The following is a 27749-nucleotide window of genomic DNA, read 5'->3' as shown; positions in this document are numbered from 1 at the left end:
GCGTTTTCCTCGACGCGGATAAAGCTCTTCGGCGAAGACTCCTTCAAAACTACCCGTTCATCTGTGGAACGGAAACCCCTAGTCCGGTGTTTCGGTGATTTACAAATTTCTTGTAAAGGACTCTTGGATACGACTGAGATTTGTACCCCGGCCGAGAAAACATCCTTACAAGTGGCGCCCGAGCAGGGACACCGAGACTAGCTAGGGATTCACCTAAGTGGCCTAAAGACCCACTGGAAAAGAAGAGTCACCCGGAAAGCTGAGACGCGACGACTGCTCTACCCGACGACGGGAAGAAATCGAAGCAATTAAAAGGGAATCTGCCCTGGAAGATAAAACGATGAGTACTCCTAAGGGATCGGATGGTGAGTACGAAGAAGCCGATTTTATTAAAAACCCTGGTGTAGGAGTCCGCTGGATTTATGCTCGCCGGAAAGACGAACTCAACTCCCTCGCCGTTGAGTTCGGCTTTAAAGCTGATGGCACCGTCGAAGAGGCCAGGAAGGCTTTCGCCAACCTGGTCAGCTCAGGATCCTTCCCACAACGGGTGTGGGACCGACTAACCCAGTTGCAGGAGCAGTATAGCAGCCGGGCCCCGAGCCCATCCCCAACGGGGAAAAACGACGAGATGGGGAAATTTACGGAGTCCCTCCGTGTCCCCACCGGTTCCGGCGTCACGCCGATCGAGGCCCCAGCCCGTCCTCGTGGGGTACATCCAGGGATGACACCAGCTGGCCAGATGCCGCCAGTAGACGTTCGCTCGACCACGAGCCTACAGGAGGTACGGAGCGATGCGACCCCCACTCAGCGCTTGCTCCCGGAGAAGATGTGCAAGTGGAACCTGCGATTCGATGGTAGTTCGGATCCATTGACGCTTATCGCCGCTCTCGAGGAAAAAATGATGACGTATAGGATAAACCCGGAAGAGATCCCCCGGGCTATGTCCGAAATCTTGGAGGGCCCAGCGGCGCGGTGGTTCCGCACTAGCCACCTACAGTCTTCTTCGTGGGGAACTTTCCGGAAGGAATTCCTGGATTTCTTCCTTCCCCCCCGGTATTTCGAAAGATTAGAGGACGAGATTCGGACTCGCGTACAGAGGAAAGGGGAGCCTTTCAAGACATACTTGATCGAGCTTAGGACAAAGATGCAGCAGGCCGGATACCGAGAGGAAGAAGAGTTATACAGAGCATACGAAAACATGGCCCCAGAGTACCGGCTGTACATTAAGCGCAACGAGTTCGCGACGATAAAGCAGCTGACCCACATGGCGACCGAGTATGAGAGCGTCAAGCAACTCGAGTCGACCCGAAGCGGAACCCCAGGAGGGGCGAGCGGGTACGACGAGGGATCGCGAATTCGACGGTCACCAAACCCCTTTCGAAACTCGGAGCCTATTGCACCGACAGGGCACGCGACTCACCGGATGATCGGGCAAGGAACCTCGCGAGTAGACTTGCAGAGGGCCTGCGGCCGCTGCGGTGAGATCGGACACTTCCGTCGAGACTGCCCCAACCCACGCCGCGACTTCTGTTGGGATTGTGGCCGGGTAGGAGTGCTAACCATAGAGTGCTGCCGCCGGAATGCTTCGGGAAACGGAGGACGTCTCCGCCGGAACTCGGGTGCGGCGGAGACGGGCGAAGCAACGGCCCGACCCCAACCAGACCCCCGTTAAGGATACACGGTGGGCTCATCACGGCAGCGGTGGAAGTCGGAGGAAAATGGGTGGACGCCACCGTTGATACCGGGGCGTCGAGGAGTTTCGCCAGTGAAAGCTTCACAAACATGGTCGCCCGCGCAGGCGAGGTTCAGGATGTCGTCACTAGAATAGCATTGGCCGACCGGTCATGTCTGGATGTGACGAAGTTGTGGCGAACTCCGGTCACATTGGCCGGAACCACGGTGCTCTTACCCATGTTGGTGATGCCTACCATGTTGGATCGGGTGATACTTGGGATGGACTTCCTCAGAGCGGCAGGAACGCACGTACGATGCGGGCAAGCCACCCTCGATTTGCGCCCCGAACCCCGAGAAGTAGGAGATCCGTTGTTACTCCCGGTACTCTTGCCACGGGGGGACGAACGACAAGAAGCGCTACACCCTGTTGCGTCTGAAGTCCAATCGGGGACTGCCGGACGAAGAGGAAAAGCGGTGCGCTTTGTCGAGTCTGGAGTCCAATTGGGGACTGCTAGACAAGGGGAAGTGGAGGTTCCCGACCCTACGCCGGAACGGGCCGTGACCACACCAAACGACGCCAGGACACCCACTAGAACGGATGTGGAGGGGCACGACGAAGAGCGACGGTTAGCGCCTTTAAGTCCGAGGCAACAAGGCTTCGTCGACCGAGAATTAGCTTTGTTCGAGAGTCTCCATGGGGTATCCCACGTCGCTGAACACCGTATCGTCATGCGCGACGACAAACCCCTGAAGCAAAGGTATTACCCACGGAACCCGGCGATGCAACACGTCATCGATACCCAAGTCGAGGAGCTGCTCCGCGCGGGAGCCATCGAGCCGTCCAGGAGCCCGCACAGCGCACCGATCGTATTGGTGAAGAAGAAGGCTGGCGACTGGCGCATGTGCGTCGACTATCGGCAGTTGAACGCACACTCGGTGCCCGACGCCTACCCGGTCCCGAGAATCAATCATATCCTGGAGAAGTTGCGTCACGCCCGGTACATCTCCACGTTGGATTTGAAAAACGGCTATTGGCAAATTCCCATGGCTCGGGATAGTCGTCAGTACACGGCCTTCACTGTCCCGGGCCGGGGATTGTACCAATGGAAGGTAATGCCCTTCGGGTTACACTCCGCCAGTGCCACGTTCCAACGCGCTCTGGATAGCGTTATCGGGGCGGAGATGGAGCCGGTCGCTTTCGCGTACTTAGACGACATTATCGTCATTAGCGCTACGGAGGAGCAACACTTCGCAAATCTCGCCGAAGTCTTTCGCAGACTCCGGGCAGCCAATTTGAGGATTAATCCGAAAAAGTGCACCTTTTTCAAGCAGAAATTGGTTTACCTCGGACACGTGATTAGCGGCGAAGGGGTTCAGACGGATCCTGAGAAGGTGTCTGCGATTAATGGGTTGAAGACACCCACCAACCTGAAGGAACTTCGTCAATGGATCGGGATGGCATCCTGGTACCGAAGGTTCGTTCCTAACTTCGCGACCATCGTACAACCAGTTACCGCGCTACTGAAGAAAGGTCGGAAGTGGACATGGGGACCGGAACAGCAAACCGCCTTGGAAGAAATTAGAAGATGCCTGACCACCGCCCCCGTGTTGGGTTGTCCGGATTTCGACCAAAAGTTCGTCTTGCAAACAGACGCGAGTGACGTCGGCTTGGGAGCGGTGTTGTCTCAGGACATCGAGGGCCAAGAGAAGGTAATCGCGTACGCCAGCCGTCGACTAACTCCCGCGGAACATAACTACACGACGACCGAGAAAGAGTGTCTGGCCATCATCTGGGCTATCAGGAAGATGCGCTGTTACCTGGAGGGCTACCGATTCGAGGTCGTTACTGACCATTTGGCCCTCAAATGGTTAAACTCTATTGAGAGCCCTTCCGGCCGAATAGCGCGCTGGGCCTTGGAATTGCAACAGTTTCAATTCGACGTGCGCTACCGACGAGGGAAGTTGAATGTCGTGGCCGATGCTCTCTCGCGACAGCCCAGGGACGTACTTCAGGGTGCGGTGGAGATCGAGGGCCAGTGCGAATGGACTAGGAAGATGAAAGAGAAAGTACGCGACGAGCCCGAGAAGTTCGCCGATTATACACTCGAGAACGGCCAACTCTATAGGAATATGGGTCACAGAGCCGACGACGAGGACTACTTCCCGTGGAAACTCTGTGTGCCCTCTTCCCAGAGAGCCCGTGTCTTATACGAGTGTCATGATTCCCCAACCGCAGGACACTTGGGGGTCCGAAAGACGATCACCCGACTGTCCCAGAGATATTTCTGGCCCGGCATGTACCGCGACGCCAAACACCACGTGCGGCGCTGCGAGTCTTGCCAGAAATTTAAGACCATTCAGACCAAGGCCGCCGGAAGAATGTTAACTCGGGTCGTGAGCGAACCCTTCGACATTCTCTGCGCTGACTTTGTAGGCCCACTTCCCCGATCAAAACAAGGGAACTCTATGCTCTTGGTTTTCCACGACGTGTTCTCCAAATGGGTAGAGTTGATCCCGACCCGGAAGGCCACCGCTGCGGTGGTGCAGAAAGCGTTTCGAGAACGCATACTCGGACGGGTGGGCATCCCCCGGAAGTTCGTGTGCGACAATGGGACACAGTTTACAAGTCGGGCCCTAAAAGACTATTTCACCAAGCTCGGCGTGGAGATCCAGTACACGGCCCCGTATTGTCCCCAGGAGAATCCTACCGAAAGAACTAATCGTACTGTGAAGACGCTGATATCTCAGCTGTCGGAGGACGACCAAAGCTCTTGGGATAATATGCTGCCGGAGATTTCCCTCGCAATCAACAGTAGTGTGTCGGACTCGACGGGGTTTACTCCAGCATTCCTCACTCAGGGACGGGAGCTACGCCTGCCTGCGATGCTGTACGACGAACTCACTCCTGGATCGGCGGCCGTGCATGCGGACCCCGAAGACAAGGCGTCGCATCTTCAAGGAATCTTCGACATCGTACGGTCAAACCTTCAACGTGCGTCTCTAGAGCAGGCAAGGCACTATAACCTTCGGAGGCGCGAATGGAGACCTACGCTCGGGAGTCAGGTATGGTTGCGACAACACCCCTTATCGAAAGCGGCTGAGGGATTCGCCGCCAAACTTGCTCCTAAGTATGACGGCCCCTACACCGTCGTGAAGTTCACCTCTCCGAATCTGGTACGACTGCAGCGCTCGGGAGATCGACGGCGACGGATCGCCAATATATCGCAGCTTAAACCCTACTACGCGGCGGACACCGCCGACCCGATTGAGGACAGCACCACCGGGCCAAATAGCCCGGCACGGTAAGCGTCTGGAACCACGGAATAACTTTAAGATCCATGCTTGTAATAGGTTAAGATTAATGAGTCCTTTGTTAGCTACACCGTTAGGTAGGAAGGTCGGAAGGTAGGGTTATATCAATACGTCGAGTGCGAATAGCCGCCGGAACGGGCGCCTATAGGTGCACCGTCACTATCAAGAGCGACGGACGCCTCTACATCGCGCCGCGGGAAGGAAGGGGGGGGTGTGACGGACCCACCTAGAGGGTGTCCGCCACAATTACCCCTATCATAGTATTTAAGAGAGATACCATGAAGTCAATTTGTTATTAGTTTTTAAGAGAAATTCCATGAATTACGTTAAATAAATAGTAATAAGTTATAACTAGGTTCCCGGGTGGCAACGCCAACCGATATTTAGCCAAGACAAATTCAGGTTCCAGGGTGGCAACGCCAACCGATATTTAGCCAAGACACCCCACATACTAGAAATCCCAACCTAGGATACTAAAGTAGAAAAATACTAGAAATCCCGAAAGCGGGAAAAAGGGAAAAGGGAGAGGGGCACACAGGAAAAGGCTCTCTTCTCTCGGGATCGCGGAACGGGCAAGACGTGTGCTCCGGACTTTTTCCCTTCGCAGGCAGAGGATCGCGGGATAGGCCAGCTCAGACGCCTAACGCGAACGTTCCCGGATTTCTAATCGCGTGTGTTCCGACAGTTCGAGGTAGCGAGGCTCTACTCAGTGTTTCGCGGGTGATCGCAAGAAGGATTGTATAAGAGAAGGACCTGTCGAGGTTAGTACGACTAGGATCACATGTGGTCAAAGCGGTGTAGCGGACTCAAGTGAGGGTAATTTGAATAAACGGTAAAGAATATATGATCGCACATCTCGACCACGTGTTTTTCCTTTCCTAACCTCATTTTAATTGCCGTTTTGAGCCCGAACGCGGACACCCCTCCCGTTCGGCACAGTAGTCTTATTCCTGTTCGGGGTAAAACATTATCGTAGCACCACTGGACCTGAATGTGGACTTCTCCCATTCGGTTCGGTAGTTTTCCTCACCTTTCCCGTAGTTTTGGGATTTGCGCGCGGACCCCCGTCCCGCCATATCCGTTTTCCTAGTCCTCTCGCCTTTTCGGTAGTTTTCCTCACCTTTCCCGTAGTTTTGGGATCTGCGCGCGGACCCCCGTCCCGCCATATCCGTTTTCCTAGTCCTCTCGCCTTTTCGGTAGTTTTGGGATTCGTGCGTGGACTTCCGTCCCGCCCTTTCCGTAGTTTCGGGTTTTGCGCGTGGACTCCCGTCCCGCCTTATCCGTTATCATAGTTTTCCCGCTCTTTCCGTAGTTTGGGATTTGCGCGCGGACCCCCCGTCCCGCCTTTTCCGTAGTTTTGGGATTTGTGCGTGGACTCCCGTCCCGCCTTATCCACAACCCTAGCTTCCCTATCCCCGCCGTAGGGTTGCAAGGCTCGCACGCGGACACCCGTCCCGGCCGGTCGACTGAGCCTAACCTTCTCGTCCTCTTACTACCCAACATACTACCCCAGTATCCTTCCCGGCTCGGCCTCGCCCGAAGGTCCAGCCCGGCGGATTTCCTGCCCTGCCACAAGACCCCGCGAAATATCTCTCCCGGCTCGGCCTCGCCCGAAGGTCCAGCCCGGTGGATTTCTTGTCCCGACTCAAGACGCGGTACTCTACGCCCGCGAAGCATTCCTCCCGGCTCGGCCTCGCCCGAAGGTCCAGCTCGGCGGATTTTTCACCGCCGACGCCCGCAAGATACGCTCCCGGCTCGGCATTGCTCGAAGGTCCCTCAGGGAATAGGGCTCTACGCAACCAACGTCGTCTGCGTTTTCCTCGACGCGGATAAAGCTCTTCGGCGAAGACTCCTTCAAAACTACCCGTTCATCTGTGGAACGGAAACCCCTAGTCCGGTGTTTCGGTGATTTACAAATTTCTTGTAAAGGACTCTTGGATACGACTGAGATTTGTACCCCGGCCGAGAAAACATCCTTACAATATTAATTTTAAAATCTTGATACATTACAAAATATTCTTGTTAATAAACATAAATAACTTCAGACTCTGACTTTTGAACAGAGGTTAAAGCAAAGACATAAAATATTGTAATAAAAAACATTGTATATAATAATATAGTAGCAGTTCGTTATGACCTTTTTAAAAATATATAAATAAGTGGGCAGTTAAAATCTGATGCGGTTTTAAAAAGATTTCTTGACCATAAAAAACACCAGTAAAACTTTTATACAGCTTATGATTTATGGGATTAAAAGCAAGAATGATCGCCGCAATTATTTCGAGAGTTGCTGGCGCCAGCAACTCGAAAACAGCGACATCTGTTGCGATCTATGAACTGGGCTTGTTTTATTACAAAACATTGTCGAGGAGCTCTGCGGACTCACACATAAATTGAACAATGTCACGAAATAAATTTGCTAGAGCTCTCTTGGACTTTGGTGGTGGAAAAGGAAGCCGAAACAAAGACAAAACTGTTTCAGCCAAACGTCTGTTAACGTTGGCTGATTTTTATTTATTTCGCTGACTTTTAGCAAGTTGCTAACTTTTTGTTTCTTCTCATTTTACTGCTACACCTCCCACACCGCCCCCTTGCCAACTTCCTAACTCTTTGACTTTGTTGCCGCTGCCTTTTCGTTAATTTATGCAACGAACCAGTTTTGTTTGGTTTCCATCGCGTTCGCTCAGTGTCAGCCAATCTTTGTATATCTCAACACACATGTATATATATCGAATTAAAATTTTATTAAAACATTGGCATTTGGCCGTTTGCTTTTGCGTTAATTGCATTTGCAATTTCTAATTAAGTTGGTTTGGCAAAAACAAAAAAGGGAAAAAAAGAAGTCAAGAAGAAATAACAAAAGCAGCGATCATAAAGTTTCCAACTGGTTTGGGTCAGCGGTCTTGTCAGAGGTCTTTTTTCGAGCGGATCTCTGGTGACTTTGCTTGGCTTTTGCCGTTAATTTTTACACGGAGAGAAAATGTTTAAAAATATAAAGAAATTTAGAAAGCAAGTTCTTTGATAGTAATATATAAACCAAAGTGTGTCCTGGTTACATGTAGCTAATTTTAGCATATATAAATATTCAATTCAAAGGCAAACTTAAATTATTTTCGATCTGTGGCTTTAAATTAAAATTATTATTCATTAAAATCCATGAATTACAAATTTTTTTCTTCAAAAACATTAAAGAAAAAATGTAAAAAATACAATTTTAAAATTTGTATTTTAACTCTGAAGTATTTTTGAATATATTTTTCCCAGTGCACCCACAGTTCAATGCAAACGAGAAGCTCTAAGCCGCGGCGAGCTGAATCAGCTACCAGTTTTTTTCGCCTCCTCCCTGGGACCATTAAATCGAACAAGTTTCAAAAGCGTTTTCAATGCAAAAGTCTTATCAAAAGTATTTATTTACACAAGCTATATATACAATAAATCAAAGCGGTCTGATTGATTCGCCACTAATCCTGTTTTGTCGATTCCAGTTGATTCTCCTTCTCCTCGCGTCGCTGCTGCCGCTTGGCCTCCTTTTTCAGCTTGGACACGTTGCTCCGCAGTTTCCGCTTGAACAGAAGCTCCCGGTTGACCGCCTTCAGGTCGTCCATGCTGCACGTCTTCAGATTGCGCACCGTATTCGAGATGAGCTCGTCGGTGATCTCGATCTTGGTGCGGGAAAGCCGCAGCTGCCGGGCATTTCGACGGGCCAACTCCACACGGTACAAGAACAGATGATAGGTGACAGTGGGCTTCAGCATCCTTTCGTTCTCCATTGTTCGAGATTTTTTATAACGATTTTTTGGGTGAAAGTACAGACAACTTGTCGCCTTGACTTCTCGTCGCCGAGTGATAACCTCACAATCTTAGTTGCGGTTCTTATATATCTAACTGAACCTTCTATTTGTTACCTGGTTCTACCTGACAGACCAAACAGGTCACTTTGGGTCAGGTCATAACAGGTCAAGTGCTTCTGCTTGTCTCCCCCAGTAAATATTTGTGCCAAAATATTTCATTACCTAATCCCTCCTAATCCCCATTTTGGATCTTAAGCCTTCGCTCTCGGTTGACCAGACATTATTACACTTAATGTCAAGGGAAAGGAAAGGGAAAGGGTAAGTAAAAGTGATTCCAGGATTAAATAGGGGAAAATACAGTTGTGCATCTCGCACGAGCTTGTTTGGAAAACTGTACAGAATATTCTGGATCTGGATTAGAGTTTAGAGGAAGGGATTTAAGTAGCCGAACAGATGGCGGAATTTCTAGAACTGTGTTTCATTAATGAAAATATATATGTGGATATAACGAAGTAAGTGAAAAAGATACAATTAATATTTCAATATAAATATTAATAAATTCACTATTTTATCAAATTATATAATAATAAAATATATAAAATAAATATATAAAATCAAGCATAAAATAACTTCTTAGTTAAATAATACATAAATAAAGGGGAAACCATAGAAAGAACTAAAAAACACAGAAGGAAAATAAATATGTTGTTATAAGGAACTACATGAAATATATATTCGCATTATTATAACAGGCATACAAAATTCGTTAAATAATACAAACCCAAAATGGTTTACCATTGCCATGTACATAATTTTGTATGTGGGCCGTTCTTTTACAAACCAAACAGATTTGGCCAAAAAAAAAATTTCACATTTTTGATTTTCCTGAAACTTTTTTTACACGTACTATTCGGAAAATAAGTAAACACGTGTATCAGGATTTAACCGAAAAAAAATTATTTTCCTAGTTATAATTTTTTTAAGTGTGCCAAAAATTGTCAAATTTGAAAAAGTACCCTCTCATTGAAAATCTGTATCTCCGGTTATATGAATCCAATTGACTTCATGTCTTTTGCATTAATTCCTCTAAAACCTCTCCTTTCAAAATAAAATTTCTTAAAAATTTTTTTTTTTAATTTCTTAAAAATAAAAACAAATTAAGATTTAAAAAAATTTTTTAACTATTGCCCCCACAAAAAAAAATTTTATTTTTTATATTAAGACTTGCGCCATATTGTTAGTTACAATCGGTTTTTGTAAAAAGTTGGAGCCACTTTTAGTTTTTAAAATATCGAATTTGTTTTAGCAAGGCCTCGGCTTTTTTCTATGAAAAAACGTCACAGCAAGTAGATCTACTCTCTCACTCTTATCGGATCCTAATGGAATTTATGTTTTCTCATTGTTTACTAGTCCTTTAACAATTGTTAATGATTAAAAGTTAAGTTTTAAGTTTTTTGACAATTTCTGAATGACAAAAAGTAAAAAGTCATTTTTTAATCAATTAAAAACTTACAACTATTTATTTAACCGTCTATTTAATAAACAATAATTTTAAATTTATTTTATTTATTATTTTTTTATATTATGTAATTTATTAAACATTTTTAAATATTTTTTTTTAAGTTTTTAAAAAAATGTATTTAATAAAAATAAAAAATTATAAAATTTTATTAATTTTTTTTTTTAATTTAAAAATAAATATTTAAAAATGTTTAATAAATTACATAATATAAAAAAATAATAAATAAAATAAATTTAAAATTATTGTTTATTAAATAGACGGTTAAATAAATAGTTGTAAGTTTTTAATTGATTAAAAAATGACTTTTTACTTTTTGTCATTCAGAAATTGTCAAAAAACTTAAAACTTAACTTTTAATCATTAACAATTGTTAAAGGACTAGTAAACAATGAGAAAACATAAATTCCATTAGGATCCGATAAGAGTGAGAGAGTAGATCTACTTGCTGTGACGTTTTTTCATAGAAAAAAGCCGAGGCCTTGCTAAAACAAATTCGATATTTTAAAAACTAAAAGTGGCTCCAACTTTTTACAAAAACCGATTGTAACTAACAATATGGCGCAAGTATTAAAATAAAAAAAAAATTTTTTTTTTGTGGGGGCAATAGTTAAAAATTTTTTTTAAATCTTAATTTGTTTTTATTTTTAAGAAATTAAAAAAAAATTTTTTTAAGAAATTTTATTTTGAAAGGAGAGGTTTTAGAGGAATTAATGCAAAAGACATGAAGTCAATTGGATTCATATAACCGGAGATACAGATTTTCAATGAGAGGGTACTTTTTCAAATTTGACAATTTTTGGCACACTTAAAAAAATTCTAACTAGGAAAATATTTTTTTTTCGGTTAAATCCTGATACACGTGTTTACTTATTTTCCGAATAGTACGTGTAAAAAAAGTTTCAGGCAAATCAAAAATGTGAGCCAATAAAAGGTGTTCGGTTTGTAAAAGAACCGCCCATGTACGAGTATATAACATTAACAGGGGACAAAACTATTAAACTATCTAAAAAATGTGTGCTAACAAGATGTTTGAGATATTTTATCACAATAAAGAAAATTCTGTTCTGCCTTTGTAATAGCTTTTTCCCACCGCATTTCCAGCGTTGCATTCCCATAAATTCTAAGAATTATTCCCAAGAACTTGTATTTGTACATTGCATTTAGCCCAAAGTAAACCTTTCACCGACCACCGACCATTCCACAGAATTCTTGGGGGAACCTCAACGTGGAACCTCCAGCGTAGAACCTCTAAAAGAATTTTAAAAACCATTTCCAAGTAAGGCACCTGAGTGACATCAACGTAAAGTACCAGCAATTTAAACATGTGTGTGCATGGGACACACGAGATGCGTATGTAAATGTGGATCATTAGCATAACTGCAGTTCCCGAAAGACCCGAAAGACTTTTTGCAACAAACTTAACTACTTCCAGGTAATTCATAATGAAAGTGGATGCTCGGTGGGTCGAGGGTTCCTGCCTCTCAGGTCAAAAGATGGCATAATCCTTTTATAATTGCACTTAGTAGCTGAAATGTAGCGAAAACAAAAGGATTTTCGAAACCGGATTAAGAACTTTGGGAAAGACCACGCGCCGGATTAAGCAAATGTGCAGCATCAGCGTTTTATGACATTGCTCATTTTTCGGTTAGGAGCTAAGGTAAGGTAATCAGCAGGTAGATTTATAGGTAGGCTAAGGTCATAACGGTGGCCCAGGGGCTGGCTAAAAAGGCCAATGCGGGCTAGCAGGTTAGCAGGCATTTTGACCAACTGCTTTTGACAGCTCGCCGACAGCTTCCAATTCAACGCGCTCAATGAACTGGTCTACGAAATGGATTTGGATTTCGATTCGATCTGATGTCTGATGGCTGGGGCACCAAGTCTGTGCGTGTCGAGGCATATATTCCATCGTATATTAAACCAGACGAGACAATCATCATCATCGTAATCATGGCGCATCGCAGCTCAGCACCTCGAGGGCCTTGCATTTAGCACCCAAATGGCCCTTGAATCATCATTTATTTACCACCAAAAAAGAATTACCATAAAATGCGAAGCAACTTTCACTGGTCATTGTTGTTATTGTTATTACCATTATTATTCCCGACTTAATGCAGCTCAATAAATTTTCCCTTTAAAAGAATTTCGAGTTCGATAAGCTCAAAGACAATATAATGGCTAAGGGAATTTTCTTTCACTTTCCTTTGGTCGTAATTAAGTTGAAATTAACTTGATTCGGTGCGTTTTTTAGAGCGGGGGCCACCGCGTGTCAATTACGTTAAGTGAAATTACAATTACATGAAAAGCATTTTTAAAATCATCTAACCAACCCACATTAAATCGCTTTTATGGCGAACAGGAGAGGAGCGGGGGTCAAGCCAAGGTCGCAGACATTCGTTCATACACCCAAAAAATTATTTTTTCTTAAATATAGAAAAATAAAAATTTTCTGGGCTTAAAAAAAGTATTCTATAAAGAGGAAAAATTTTCTAATCTTCAGAAAACTTTTCTAATCTTCAAAAAAATTCTGAATTGAACAAGTTTTTTTAGGAAACATTTTCTGAAATACAGAAAAATCAATTTTTTTCTAAATTATAAGGTTTATTTTTCTAATCTTCCTTTCTTTTTTTGAGGGTTAAAATCGCCATTGATTTTAGAAAAAAAAGACTGAACTTTTCTAAAACTAAAAAAAAATTGCCATCAAAATTATAAATATTTCTACATAATAGAAATATTGTTTTTCTAATAACAGAAAATTTTTTTGAAAATTTTCCTAACATTTAGAAAAAAATGTGTGATATTAAGAAATATTTTTCTAGAAAATAAAAAATTTAACCGTATTTGATCGATTTCCCTTCTTATACACTTTTTAGAAAAGTTTTTTTAGCCTAAGAAAAAATCGCTATTAATCGAAGAAAATTTCCGGGATTGGTAGCCTAGGGGTGTAACGCGTGCGTGCGTGCATATGTTATTCAAGCTTGCGGCTGCAAGAGTGAGTTCAAACCCACGTCGAGACGAAAAACTCGTGGTGTCTTTTTGTTTTTTTTTAACACTAATAGTTACATATTAATAAAAAAAATGTATTGCATTTTTTTAGCTCATGAATAGTTATATTTTGATAAAAATGATGTTTAAGTTTTTCAAATTTGAAACATTCAATTACTGTTACTATTGAACCATAATAAATATAAAAATATTAATATTAATCAATAAATATTTAAAAGTAAAATTAAATGATCAACTAAAAGGAATAACCAGAAGAAAGCCAGATCAATTTGAGTAAAAATAGGAGAACAAAATGTGAATAGACTTTGTACAGCGCCTCACGTGATGCTTCCGTGGCGTAGCTAGTAGAGTGCTTGACTGCAAACTGTGAGGCGCGAGCGGTTAGCGGTTCGAATCCCGCGTGCGGCGACCAAGATGTTTTTCTCAAAATAGTAAGTTATTGGGTTTTAATTTGTAACACTCATTTCAGTTATTATTACAGTTCCAATTTGAAACCGCCCAAGTGCTCAATTAAAGGAAATTCATATAAGGTGTCAAACAAGAACGAAAAAAAAGAGCAACAAGAAACAACCGGGTATAATTCCGAAGCCCGAAAATAGATTTTTGTATTTTCTAAATTTGAGAATTTTTTTTTGTTATTTAAAAAATATTTGTCCATATTTAAAAAAAAACATATTTCTATTTTTTAGAAAACCTTTATTTCTAAATTCTAAGAAATAATAATTTTACTTTCTAACAAAATATTTCTAAAGTGCAGTATATTTTTTTTGATTTTTAGAAAAAACGTCTTTGATTTTAAAAACCTACTTTCTTTAATTTAGACAAAATCGCCAGTAAAGCAAATTCATAGGCGATTTTCTAAAACCAAGGGCGATTTCAGTCGATTTTTTTTTTGGGTGTAAATAAATATTTAACACGCAGTCCTTCAGTCGTGAGCTGTTTGGGCAGAAGGCAGAAAAAAGGAGGAGAACGAGTGGACGAGTGCCACTTTGGGATTATATTTATCACTTCATGGCAACTCATTAAATATAAATGTTTTTCATTTGCCGAGAGTTGAGGGAATTTACTTAGTTGCAGTAGGCTTGGGGTAAACATTTTTCAGGAATGGTTTAACTTGAAAGTAATGCTTAAGATGCTAAGGAGAAGCCAAGCAATAAAATTTAAATTTCCTCAAGAGTTGTAAATATCCTTATTGCGAAAGAATTAAATATTAATTTGAGAATGTTTTAAAAATGTAAAAGTTCATTCATATTTATTTTTAATAGAAGGTTGATAAGCGGAGTAGTTTAATAAAGGAGTATACCATATATTTTTGTAAACTATTTTAAAACTATAGTAATAAATATTTCGCTCCAGTAAAATGAAAATAAAAAAAATGCAAATGTATTTATTTAAATATATCTAGTTTTGTCCTAAATTATTTTGAATTAATTTATTTCACTTAAAAATTACATTTATAAATACACCTCATCATCAAAATTAAAACGTAAATACATATCTATTTATTTAAATATTTATATTCGGATTTTCCCAAATAATTTATTCCATTCAAAAATAAATATTATTTTAAAACCATATTTTCATTGACAAATTTTCCATCGTCAAGTGTTGTTCTCTAGTTAATCATGGCTCAAAACGATTGATCACAATCCGCAGACACTTAGTCACCGTATAATCTTCGCCTTATCCCCATATTTATTCAGTGGCCAGTGGCGGCTCAGCTGAAACCGTCTTTAAGCAAAAGGTCAAGCCATAAACATTTTCCATCCGGCCAAATGCCGCGCAACCCACAAACATGACTCAAAGCCACCCACACGTGTGGGTGCAGAAAAGAGGTACAGTAACTTTGGCCTGGGATGTCAAACATCTAGCAACATTTTCAAGGGATCAAAAGGTGGGAGGAAAGGATCTCTGGTTTTACCGAAGCACTTCAGGTAATTACGCGGCGGACACAAGTCAGCAGGTCAGTGTCGGTGGTTCGGTGGGTCAACAGGTAGCTAAGCGCCCCAGATATAAATAATCCTGGCCGAGAGCAACAGGACATCATTCACGGCTCAAGCTGCCAAGCAGTCACAGCTCGCTCTGTCACTCGAGTTACTCTGATATTTCAGTCTCAACCTCAAGAAAGATATAATATCTGGAAATGGAAAGCCAACGTAATAGCAACAACGTCAACCACCGACGCGGAGCTCGTCCGAGCGTGGGCTATCTGCTTTTCCAGTACCAGAGCGAACTGACCCGCCGTCATGCGGAACCCACGCGGCTGTCCCGCACCAAGATCCACATAATCGATGGCCTGGTAAATCGCACCATCCGCCACATGAAGCACTGCAGCATGGAGGATCTGAAGGCCTGCAAGCGGGAGTTGGTCTACAAGGAGCAGCTGCGTGATCAACTGAAGAACATGCGACGCAAACGATCCTCATCCTCCTCCTCCGCGAATGGCAGTAAAAATAGTGCAGCGAACACCAAGGAAAATACTCCACCCATTGTCAAGGCGCCAAGTACTCCACCGAAACCGAAACCCCGATCCTCCACCTCCGGCAAGCCACCCAGGATGGACATCTTCGGGCCAGAGATCTTTGTCTAAGTCCAACTTATTCCATTGCAACCTTAAATTCCTTAGCTAAGCACGAAATTTTACCTTAATTGTTGACGATTAAAAATCATGAACATGATATTGTATATAAACAAAAACATAAAAAATATAATACACAAATTTGAAAAATATATCAACTCTTCTTCATGTACTTTTTGGGCTGAAAAAGTTGGGGAAAATTAATTTTTTGTGATCTTATGTGCTATTTGCTATTTTTAAAAGTGCAAATCGAGTAATATATCCTAATTATTATAATCTCTTAGAAACGCAATGAAAAAATGCTTCAAAACCTTTCAAATACCTTTAAAAATATTCATTTCTGATTAAATAGATTAGGATTTATGTCAAAAAACTGATTAATTGTTTCTAATTATCAGACAATATTTTTACAAAACCACTTTTTTAAGCTTGACTTAATTTTACTAAAACTCAATCGCTAATCACTTTGAACCCCAGGAATTCACGATTAAAAAGCAATAATCCCCTGAAAATTCGAAACCAAAATCACAGAAATAAAACTGGCAATTACACAAAAATGTCAATTGTCGGCGCTTTGGTTGTAGGAGTGGAAATTCCTGTTCTGTAAGCCTGTTTTTGGCTCCGTTTTTGCTATGGCTAGCTAGCCAGGGCTAAAATGTGTGCCGCGAAATGCCAGGCCCCGAACTATCGGGCTCAAGAGTCAAGAGTTCCCACGAAGCAGCGACTTCGATCCATTGAAAATTGGCCACCACTCACCGATCTGTGATAGATGCGTCCGACTGAGAGAGCCAAAGCAACAAGAAAACCAGGCAAGAATGCGGTTTAAAGTTCAATCGTGCATCAAGTGTTATTTGGGGGCTCGCAGAAAAAGAAGGAACATCGATCTATTCGGGGAAAAAAAACGTGACCTGATGATCTAACCGAAGCTTTCTTCGTTAACCAAAACAGAAGTTATGAACCTGCGACGACGACAACCGATATGCAAATCGTCATCTGGAGAAATGTATACTAATGAATATATTAACCAAATCAAGTTCAGATCGGTTCTGACGTTTTCACAATTCGCCTCATTAGCTTTATGCTCGTTTTCGGGGGATATTATCAATAGTTTGTGGGTATTATTTCTCATTTTCTCATCTCGTTTATTAGAATGCATTTGCTTTACCTTTTTGGGTTCCAAATTAAACGTTGAAATATTCCACTTGCTGTACAAATTTGTTGCTTTCTATTTGCATATCGCTGGGTACAATAAATTATGAGCACAATGTTAACTGGGCGAACAAATAGAAGAAGAACCCGAACACACCAAGTGACGTTTTCCTTTCTTTATCGAACACTTTTTCTCTTTTTTTTCTATTTATTTCTTTTTCTATTATTTTTCGGCAAACACTTTTCGAGTGAAATGCAGCTGGTTGCTCTGGTTGTAACTGTAGTTTAGACACAAACACGTTTTCTTGCGGCCATCCAGCCCAGTATAATTACGGCAAAGGCTATTTTAAGGCCCCTCCAAAGCAACCAAAAATATAACGAAAGCCGATCCAAAAAACGAAAAGCCCGAGAAATGCAATCGTTGCAACGCGGCGAAATGGAACGAAAAGCGAGTCGAGTTTTTAGCTGCTTTAAGCTAAAAAAGCCAAAATGCAAATGGTAACACGCACACCGCACTCAACCACACTTACACACACACAAAACGTTCGTTCTTCGGCGAAGAAGAATCGTGTTTATAGATTTTGTTGGATCATATATAGCAGATATATCCAACTGATCGCGTCGCGTTTCGAGCTGCACGACGGTTCACTGACGAATGACCAAAAAGTTTTCAGCTGCCGGACAGCTTGGAGTTCGAAAAGCCCGCCGCTCTGAGTTCGAAAGAGAGCCGCGCTCTCTGTAGAAAGAGATCTCACGATTCTTCGCGTCTCCGAAGATCGCAAGTTCGTTGCCTGAGTCTTTCGTTTTTCCTCGTTTTGTTTTTCTCATATTTTTTTCGGGCTTAGAATCTGTAGTCGGTTGTTGCCATTGATTTATTGTCCCATAATAACTGTTTTCTGCATTGTGCGTTGAACTGAGGGAACTTGAGGGAGCGAAAGAGACACAAAATGATCGATTTTTTGATGACACACTTAGCCGGAAGATTTCTGTGTGTTTTTCGGGTGTTATTTCTTGATCTTCTCCAGATCGCTTAATCTTTTTCTCTCTCCAATTCGGCTTTAACTTTCGCTACTCGCCGCTCTCGTTTGCTCAAAGACTTTTACTCTCTAGCCCAGCGCAATTACGATCATAGCTCTCACTGCTTACTGCTCTCACTTGAAGTTGTTGTCTTTGGCTTTAGTTTAGCTCTGAATTCGCTCTGTTTACTCCAGAAATTACCACCTAGTGCTGGCTCGCTCACTCGGCTTAGAGACGATGCTTCGGGTTTTTCGGTCTAACCAACTTCGAATGACTTCTTAACGGTTCGCTACTTAATGCCTCGCTTTTCGTACACAGAGGGAAAATGTAATAATTGTTTTTACAGGCTAATGTTAACAGTGCTAATTACTTTGGAGCAACTAAATAATTCTCTACAAAATTTTGTTTTATAATATTTGCAATGATTTAACATAGCACCATTTAGACTCTGTTAATCATTGAATAAAATAACAATATCTGATAATTAAAAACTTAAATAAAAATTTAATTTAAAAATGTAAAAAACATATTTTTCAAACTCTTATTAACAATGGAGATCATTTAATATTTACTTATTTTTAATTATTTATTTTGTGATTAAAAATATTAAGTATACAACTAGGTGGCTCCGAGAGTCACATAAATTTATTTCTTAATCAATACTTTAATCAAATCGCTAATTTAATTAATTTTGAACAAGCTGTAAATAGTAACTGATTAATAGAAAAACTACGTTAAATAGTTTTAAAAGCAGAATGTGAGTCGTCTCAAATTGAAATGTTTATTTTGCAAATGGAATTTTGGTTAGAAAAAATGGGGTAATTATGGGAAAACCTGATTGTAACTTTCAGACATTTCTTTTAGTAACGTTCTTTCAAGACTGATTTATTTGTTAGCTCTGAGAACTTTACGATTTATTTTTTTCCGTGTGGTAGTTAGTTTTTTGTCATCGCTGCGGCTCTCACACAGGGCCATTTCCCCCCACTTCCCCTTTGGAATTGCAGCTGTTATTGTCATTTTGCTTTTAGCAGCAGCTTCACCTCAACTTAGTTCAGTTCAGCTCGGTTCGCTTGAGCGTAAATTTCTGTGGTTTCCAGGCGATTCTTTTGGATACCTACCATAACGCTCCTCCTCGCCACTCTCCTTCTCCTTTCGGCTATCATCAGCATTTTCATCGTTGTCGTTATTGCTGGCGCTTTTTTGCTTTTTGCGATTTTTCTTTTAGCTACTCGCAGTTTTCCCTGTGCCATGCCTTCCACGCTTGTAGGGCTGCTCTGTCGCTAGATCTCCCATATAGCTATATGTATGCCGATAAATATATATATACCTATAGATATATACCACAAACTGAAACCGCAGCAGTCGGCCGCCGATATGATCTGATTTATTGTAGTTTCCCGACTTCTTGTTGTTGCCATCGTCTGTTAAAATATTTATTTACAATTTTCACAATTGGCATTTCAGTTCAGCGAGCTTGTCTCTGATTGTTTGATTGCATTGTTGCCATTGTTATTGTTGCTGTCGCTTTTGCCTTTACTGCAGACTGTTGCCCCACTTTTACTTATGCACATAAATAATTAGAGTATTTATGTTGTAAACTGCTTGATAACAACATTTGCATCGTTAGCCAAGTTAGCACAAGTATGCCTCAAGTTTTTGGGGGGCTCTCTGCGTGTGTTTATTTTAATTTGCCGAATGTGTTTCCAATTTCCGTTCTTCTTATTTAAGTACCAAACGAGAATGCAATAGTAAAACACTGCAGTAATGCTTAATTAAATCACAAACAGATAAAAGAACGACGTAACATAAGATAAGGTGATGAGGATTCCAGAAAATGTATTTTTAAAGAATCGTAACATTTGTTTTATTTGAAATTTAATAACAAGCTCAAAGGCATTACAAATTTAAAATCAGGATATGTTTTTTTTGTACCATTATGACTTTGAGTTTTTTATTATTAGTATTTTTCAACTTTCAACTGAACAGCTTTGTAACTAACTCAATAATCCACGTGACTTCCGGCCTAAAAAGTAATTTTTCCATATATGTATATTTTAAAATTTAAATTTAAATGTACTGGTTCGTTATTACAAGATATCACTGTACCATCATTAAATAAACCTAGTGTCGCGCCGTCATCTAATTAGCGGAATATTTTCGAACTGGTAAATGCGAATTTCTTCTGCATACTTTTCGGCGTGTAAATTGCGATCTCGCATGCGAGTTTTTTCTTTCTTATTTTGCGCTGGGAGGAAATCAACGCCAAACGCTTTTCCGTTTTTCCCAGGCAATAATTTGTTGGTCTTTGCCACCGCATGAGTTCTTAATTAGCCCGCAATGAGTTGTCGATACGCCATTTGCGAGTACATGAAATTCGGTTGAGTTTTTGCCCTGACATAACAATTTCGGCTTGTATAATTGGGGGCTGCCATGCCTCCTGTAAAGTGTTCTTTCGGTTTGAGTTCCTCTCTAATTGCATTTCCAAACGATGCCAAACGATTTTGTGTACTCATCTAATGGGGAAAAGGGTGCCAAAGGCTGAAGAGAAGGCAAAGGGTTGGCTTGGGTTTGGATTGGCAACGAGAGACAGATAATAAGCCGCTTGCCAGGCTGTCGTTAATTTGTGGGTGGCCAAAAACCGGCACAATTATCTGGCATGCGAGGAAAATGATAGAGGTCCGTTAATTGGCCGGAGGTGTTGGCCTGTTAACTGCCACAATTAAAATCAATGCCACGGCGACCCAAATCCGCAAGGCAACCAAAAGCCAGAAAGGGGTTAGATAAACGTATATACTCGTTGTTCCTAATCAGTGGGTACTGGCTTAAACATCAAATCTCTAAAATATTTAATTTTCTTGTAGACACAATTTAATTAACTAAAATTGATGTGTCCTCAAGCCAACTTAATTAAAAATAAATGGTTTATCGTAAACAAATGTTTATTGAATTTATATTTCATCTAAGATTAATTTATAAAAGGATTCAAGAAAGCCAATAATTTACTAAAAAAAAATAAAAACTTTTTTTTTTCAAAATGTGTAAAAAATATTGTTATTAACCCAAGAAGTACATCAACAAAATGAGCTTACCCCTACATTTTCAAGAATTTGTATTTTAAGAAAATATACAAAATTATCATAAAAGCAGGCTCTGTTTGGAAAATCAACATAGATTAAGTTCACATACGAATTTGGCTCATTTCCAACCAAACACACTCCCAATTCCCAGCACCTTTTTTTCCAACATTATATCACATCCAACATGGCGCTCGTTTTCGGCGTGGAGAAGAAGACGGTGCCCACCTACATGAAGTACGTGATGGGCGGAACCTCGGGGATGCTGGCCACCTGCCTGGTGCAGCCAATGGACCTGCTCAAGACCCGAATGCAGATCTCGGGAACTTTGGGAACTCGTGAATACAAGAGTTCCTTTGAGGTTCTATCGAAGGTGATGAAGAACGAAGGCACTCTGTCCCTATATAATGGATTAAGTGCCGGGCTGATGAGACAGGCCACCTACACAACGGCTAAGATGGGAGTTTATCAGATGGAATTGGACTGGTACCGCAAGAACTACGAGACGGATCCCTCTTTGGTGGCCAGCATGTCGATGGGAATTGTGGCTGGTGCCTTTGGAGCCATGTTTGGAAATCCCGCTGAGGTTGCGCTCATCCGAATGATGGCCGATAACCGATTGATGCCGGAGGACAGGCGGAACTACAAGAATGTGGGCGACGCCTTTGTGAGGATCGTGAAGGATGAGGGAGTGATGGCTCTCTGGCGAGGATGTTTGCCCACCGTGGGTCGTGCTATGGTCATTAATATGGTACAGCTGGCCTCGTACTCCCTGATGAAGGACCAACTTCGTGGGTATCTCAACGAAGGGATACCCCTTCATCTGAGTGCCGCCATGATGTCGGGACTTTTGACCACCATGGCCTCTTTACCACTGGACATGGCCAAAACACGCATCCAGCAGATGAAAGTGATTGATGGAAAGCCGGATTACAGTGGCACCATCGATGTCCTGAAGAAGGTGCTGAAGAATGAGGGAGCTTTGGCCATGTGGAAGGGTTTTGCACCCTATCTAATTCGCATGGGTCCACACACTATCTTTTCGTTTGTCTTCCTGGAGCAAATGAACAAGGCCTACAACAAGCATGTGATTGGGGATTCACCATCCGATGAGGCACCTAAGAAACCTTAGCTAGAATATATGCAATATGTAGAATATCTTTTTCATCCCCACCACAAATTGAAATTGATTCGATATATCTGTGAAAAACGTGCAGTTCAGTAAAATAAGCATTCCTATATTATATACAAAAAATAGGGTTTATTTAGATGTCTAATAAAATAATGGCTTGCTTAATTTAATTTGAACTTAGCTTAACTTAACGTAACTTAATTCAAAATAATTAACTTTCAGTCAGTAAATTATTTCGAATTAAAATAGTTATTTTTGTATATTTTATAGGCACATAGGGATATCAAAGAAGGCTTGGTTCCCATTCCTAACTTTAACTGCCGGTTTATATTTTTCCGAATTTGTAACTACTTTTTTCTCGGGATATTTCCCATGTCGATAAAAACATCGCAGAAGCCTGAAAAAACTAATCACTTCTGAATTCTAAAAAGAATTCCCATTCTAAGCCTTTTAAAATTCTTTTCGGTTCATATTTTTTCCGAAATTCGAATTTTCCTAGTTAAATGTGTGTTTTCCCCCCGTTTTCGCCATGAGTTATTATGTTGAAAAAAAGTCCGTTCCCGGCTATATGATGTACATAAATGGTGGACTGGCCGGAATGATGGGCACTTGCATTGTACAACCCTTGGATTTGGTGAAGACCCGAATGCAGATTTCAGCCTCCACGGGGGAGTACAAGAACTCCTTGGATTGCCTGGTGAAAACCTTTAAAAACGAGGGCTTTGTGTCCCTGTACAATGGACTGAGTGCGGGTTTGATGCGACAGGCTACTTATACCACTGCTCGCATGGGATTTTATCAGATGGAGAATGAGACGTATCGCAAGCAGTTCAATGAACCGCCCACCGTTTTGGCCAGCATGGGAATGGGAATTTTGGCTGGGGCTTTTGGTGCGATGTTTGGGAATCCCGCCGAGGTGGCTCTCATTCGAATGATGTCCGATAATCGTTTGCCGCCGGCGGAGAGGCGTAACTACAAGAATGTGGGCGATGCCTTTGCGAGGATCGTCAAGGATGAGGGCGTGACGACGCTCTGGAAAGGATGTATGCCCACTGTGGGTCGCGCCATGGTCGTCAATATGGTTCAGCTGGCCTCGTATTCCCAGCTGAAGAATGCCTTCTCTCAATACTTTTCAGGACTTCCTCTTCACATCTCTGCCGCCATGATGTCTGGATTGCTGACCACCATTGCCTCAATGCCGCTGGACATGGCCAAAACTCGTATACAACAGCAAAATTCGGGCGAATACAAGGGCACCATGGACGTGCTGATGAAGGTCTCCAAGAATGAAGGGGTTACCGCTTTGTGGAAGGGATTTACACCCTACCTCTGTCGCATTGGACCGCACACCGTGTTTGCGTTCATCTTTTTGGAACAACTGACCAAGGCCTACAAGCGCTTTGTGCTCGGTGACGATTCCGAATCCACTATCTAAGCTAACTAGTCGAAATTTACCGTCATTACTTATTTGAACATTTGTTTTAAAAATTTTAGTTTGAACACAAGTTGCCAAGAAACCGTTACACTTGTTTTCAAGTTTGCAAAATTGTTTTAAGACCTCTAACAACTCCTATTTTGTTGATATATTATTCTATGGAGAATTAGGTTTTCAATTTTGTGGAGACGTTTTTTCTCCCTTTCTTTAATAACTGTTCGAGCATCCTATACAATGTTCCCTGAAAATATATTTCAATTAAATTTATCTTAATAGATATTGTTGTTGTTTTTTCTTTAATGAATATTTTTGAAATATATTCTATTCTATTTTTTAAGATTTATCTGATTAAAAATTTTTGTTACATTTTTTTTAAAAAATGATTATTATTTGTAGAAAATTACCAAGACCAGACTGGATACGAACTATAATGTACTATTTAAAAAACAAAATATTTCATTTGGCTAAACATTTTTAAAAATATTTCATTCCAATTTAGAAAATAATTCAATTCTTAAATCGCGCTATCATTTTTTTCTCTCGCATGCTATAAATGATCCCCATACTGGATCCATCCGTCCCGCTCCAACGGTCCGATCAGCTGGGCTTTGTTTTCCGTGGGGCTTTGCGGCGCTTATCAGTCGCTCGATCAGCCGGTCCGGTAATCTGGCCGAGTCAGTTGCGTTCCTACGTTGCGATCGAGCGGTTCGCGAGCGGTTACGGTTGATTCGGATCGGGATTCCTTATAGCTCAGATATATATCTCTTCTGGCAGGGAGCTGAGCAACAGCGTCTCTCAATTGAAGCCACTTAAGTTTGCCGGCGGCGGAGATCTTGTGAAGGAAATCTCTCACTTGGGCTTTGGGATGAATCAACCGTTGAGTTCATGCCGCGGAAGTGTTAATTTAGCGTCCAAATACGACTTGTAGAGATCAGCTCAGAAAAGTGCTCTTTGTGTGCCGCATAAATCGTGCCTGAATATAATAAATATTACAAAAAATATGCAAATGAAATTATGTGTGCGCTACCCTACGAGATAGACACATAAATCGGTAATTAAGTGATAATTATTTATGGTGTGAATTGGACCGGACATTTGGCCAACCTTTTGGGCGCTGTAAATCGCTGGAATAGCCAACGGAAACACAGGTGAGCTGCTTGCCGATAAGAATCTGTATCTATCTCGATTTTATGGCGGCACAGTGGGCACTCCTCCAGATTGTGGCGATAGGAACGATTCGATTCTATCGCTGACGCCTCCGATCGAGTATGATTGATTGATTGCTTGAATCTCGAGGAAATTTACGAACGGTTCATTGATAGCCCAGCAAATTTGTCATAAAGTCTGGGCCGCTTATAGATTGAGTGTTGGAAACCCCGCGGGAACCTCTAGTTTATTATAATGGGTACTAATAAAGTTCATGGGTATATTCTTGCTTGAGAGAAAAGAAAACGATGCCGACACAATAAAATATATATTAGTTAGACATTAGATATGGAATACATTTTTATAATAATATAAGAAGTCGTCTGATCTCAGGATCTATGAAATATATAGTTACAATATTTGCTTGTCTAGATTGTAAAATAATTTGGTTGTCGTATGCCAAAAATGCTGTAAAATTATACACAGTTCTTTAGATCTCAGGATCTGTAAAATATATAGATACGATATGCGTTAATCATAATTTTAGGACAATTTTTTGTCGTATACCAAAAATCTTGTAAGTTAATAAGATGTAAGATGTTTAAGAAAGTAATCCCACCTCTTCGCCTTAAGAGAAAGTAGTGTCAACCCACTATTTAGGTGATTTTGGTTGGGTAAACTAATAGTACCGGGTATCTCAGCTGTCGCAATCCTATAAAACCTCCTTTTAAATTTCTTTATTAGAATTATGACCTCATAAATCCGTATATATGCAGATGAATGTTGCTTATCTCGCAGTTTATCTACTTGCATGCTAGCCATATTCACAGTAAACTGCAATTTCCCCAATCGTTTGATTTGACACTTCGATTACCGTTGAGGGAAAACATCTGAAATCTGAATGCCAGGTAATTGCTGTTGTTGTCAGGTGGGGAATTGTCTACTGGGCTGGGCGTGGGGTGTAAATTATTTGGCATTTATCATTTGAATCTATGATAATCCCCACAGTGCTTGTGGATATTTACCTCAGATAGCAGGAAGATAATGACGCGCAAGGTTTTGCTCTAGTTCTATTTAATTACTTCTTGTTGACTTTTTTCTTAGGGCAATTAAAAGTTTCTAATGTTTGCTAGAAATGGTAATTACGCAAAGCTAGGTATTACGATGGTCGAGAGCAAATAATAAACACTTTTTAATATTTATCCAAAGCTTAACTTAAAAAAAATCTGCACCATTTCTTTCGGTAGCAAATTTAAATAATAGAACATTATAATTAAATTTAAATTCTATTAAATTCCAGCCGTCAAACTAATTGCTTTTCTACCGTTTGAAGTCTATTTGTTTTCTATACATACACACATTTATCCATTTTCATCCATCGCTTTGTGGGCAAAGACAGCCCAAACGATTTGTCGGGTTATTTGAACTAGAAATTCTAATTAGCTCCATGTTGTCTGCATATTAATTTGTCAATAAATGACGGAAAATAAACAATGAGTAGCAGCCGAGCACGCTCCACTTGGCATTTCGAGTTTTTTCCCGATTTGTTGTTTGTTGAAATTTTAATTTGAAATCAAGCGGCATAAATCAAATTAAAATGCAATCACCCTTCCGACTACGAAACTTAATAATGTAGTTAATGTTTGGTTAGAGCGATTAATGAGTGGACAATTGGTAGGGCAAACAGAAAAGTGTCAACAAAAAACTGAACTCGCGGTTGACGTTGTGCCAATATAAAAATATATAGTGACAAATTAAATATCACAATAATCGAATTAAGTGAGGTGAGCAGATTATTATTTTTTAATATCCGACAATCAGATACTTTTTTATGCATTTTAATTCAAATCGTAATTAAATAACGATGTAGATAGAATGAATTTTCATTTCATTTATAATTCGGTCATGTTTTAACAATTTTTAAAATAAATTCAAAATAATCATTTAATTTGTAAATAATTTTAAAAAGCAGGAAGGAGCTTTGCCTAAATTCTAAAAACTTATTGATTTTTAAATAAATACCTTAATTTAATAAAGATTTATATGAAAAGGGTTATCACTTCTTTGGAATATAAATAGTTTATTTAAATAATTTTTTGAGTAAATGTTAAATTATCATTTAATTTTTTAAACATTTTAAAAAGCCTGATGGGCCGTGTAAGAAATCTTAATAACATATTTTGGCGTCTCAAGTCTAAACAAGTCTAAGTGACATTTTACACTACACACCCTTCAGCATTTTAATTAATGTTTAATATAGATAACAGAACACATGCTCAACTTCAAAACTAAATTAAGTGGAACTAATTCGTGTTTTAAAGGTGTAACTGCTGAGTATCTTGTCACAGTGATTGTACTCGGTTTTACACTTTTCAGTTAGTGCTTTGCAAATTGAAATGACAAAGCTTCGGACAGACAACAGACAGTGGGCACACGTCTGCTGGTATTCGTGTGTATCTGTGAGTCTGTGTCAAGTCATTACCATATAGCCCATAACGGGCAGACAAAAACCGCACGTGATCTAAGTCCCCCAGTTGATATTGTTATTGCTTCGCTGTAGCAAAAACACCCGCACACACAACTGCATCTATAACTGGTTTAATAAGCTCGCTCGATCACATGACAACAAGATCAGTGGTTTGAACACCAAGCGGGGCTTTTTTATATGTTTTCGAGCATCAAATGCAATTAACTAATAAGCAAATTAACGAATGCCTCTAATGAATTCACAGCAATAATAAAAACCCATCTCAGCGAAAGCACGCGAAAGCCGGGGTCAAAGGTCAATCGCCAATTTTTCGTTTGACCGAGCCGCGCAAATCTCACATGTCATCGTTTATGACAAAAGAGACAAGCATAATACTGATGTATAAGCACAGTTAACAAGTGTGTAGTGAGAAAAAAACATTTCTTAGA

The 27749-nt window shown here is 41.0% G+C and overlaps 6 protein-coding genes across 7 annotated transcripts in view; 4 read left to right on the top strand and 2 right to left on the bottom strand.

The window, feature by feature from the left end:
• RhoGEF64C (Rho guanine nucleotide exchange factor at 64C) overlaps window positions 1-17670 on the bottom strand; it is a 133778-nt gene extending 116108 nt beyond the window's left edge. For both annotated transcript variants that reach the window (XM_070215444.1, XM_017158770.2), the window contains exon 1: window positions 17046-17670. The gene's annotated coding sequence lies outside the window, so the exon portion shown is untranslated. The remainder of the gene's footprint in view (window positions 1-17045) is intronic.
• Window positions 8418-8952, bottom strand: LOC108068924 (uncharacterized). The gene has a single exon (XM_017158776.3). The coding sequence runs from the start codon at window positions 8754-8756 to the stop codon at window positions 8448-8450; it is 309 nt and encodes a 102-aa protein (XP_017014265.1). The 5' UTR covers window positions 8757-8952; the 3' UTR covers window positions 8418-8447.
• On the top strand, window positions 15140-16052 carry LOC108068921 (uncharacterized). Its single transcript, XM_017158772.3, has one exon. The coding sequence runs from the start codon at window positions 15446-15448 to the stop codon at window positions 15890-15892; it is 447 nt and encodes a 148-aa protein (XP_017014261.2). The 5' UTR covers window positions 15140-15445; the 3' UTR covers window positions 15893-16052.
• A 3542-nt stretch (window positions 17671-21212) lies between the features above and the next one.
• Window positions 21213-22422, top strand: LOC108068891 (mitochondrial 2-oxoglutarate/malate carrier protein). Its single transcript, XM_017158722.3, has one exon. It carries the CDS (start codon window positions 21308-21310, stop codon window positions 22250-22252), a length of 945 nt encoding a protein of 314 aa, XP_017014211.2. The 5' UTR covers window positions 21213-21307; the 3' UTR covers window positions 22253-22422.
• Window positions 22423-22686: 264 nt separating this feature from the next.
• On the top strand, window positions 22687-23964 carry LOC108068887 (mitochondrial 2-oxoglutarate/malate carrier protein). The gene has a single exon (XM_017158719.3). The coding sequence runs from the start codon at window positions 22782-22784 to the stop codon at window positions 23685-23687; it is 906 nt and encodes a 301-aa protein (XP_017014208.2). The 5' UTR covers window positions 22687-22781; the 3' UTR covers window positions 23688-23964.
• Window positions 23965-24360: 396 nt separating this feature from the next.
• axo (axotactin) overlaps window positions 24361-27749 on the top strand; it is a 73853-nt gene continuing 70464 nt past the window's right edge. The window contains exon 1 of the mRNA XM_070214861.1: window positions 24361-24835. The gene's annotated coding sequence lies outside the window, so the exon portion shown is untranslated. The remainder of the gene's footprint in view (window positions 24836-27749) is intronic.

Source organism: Drosophila takahashii, chromosome 3L (assembly GCF_030179915.1).
Source record: "Drosophila takahashii strain IR98-3 E-12201 chromosome 3L, DtakHiC1v2, whole genome shotgun sequence".
Taxonomy (NCBI): domain Eukaryota; kingdom Metazoa; phylum Arthropoda; class Insecta; order Diptera; family Drosophilidae; genus Drosophila; species Drosophila takahashii.
This window is presented reverse-complemented; position numbering and strand designations above follow the sequence as displayed.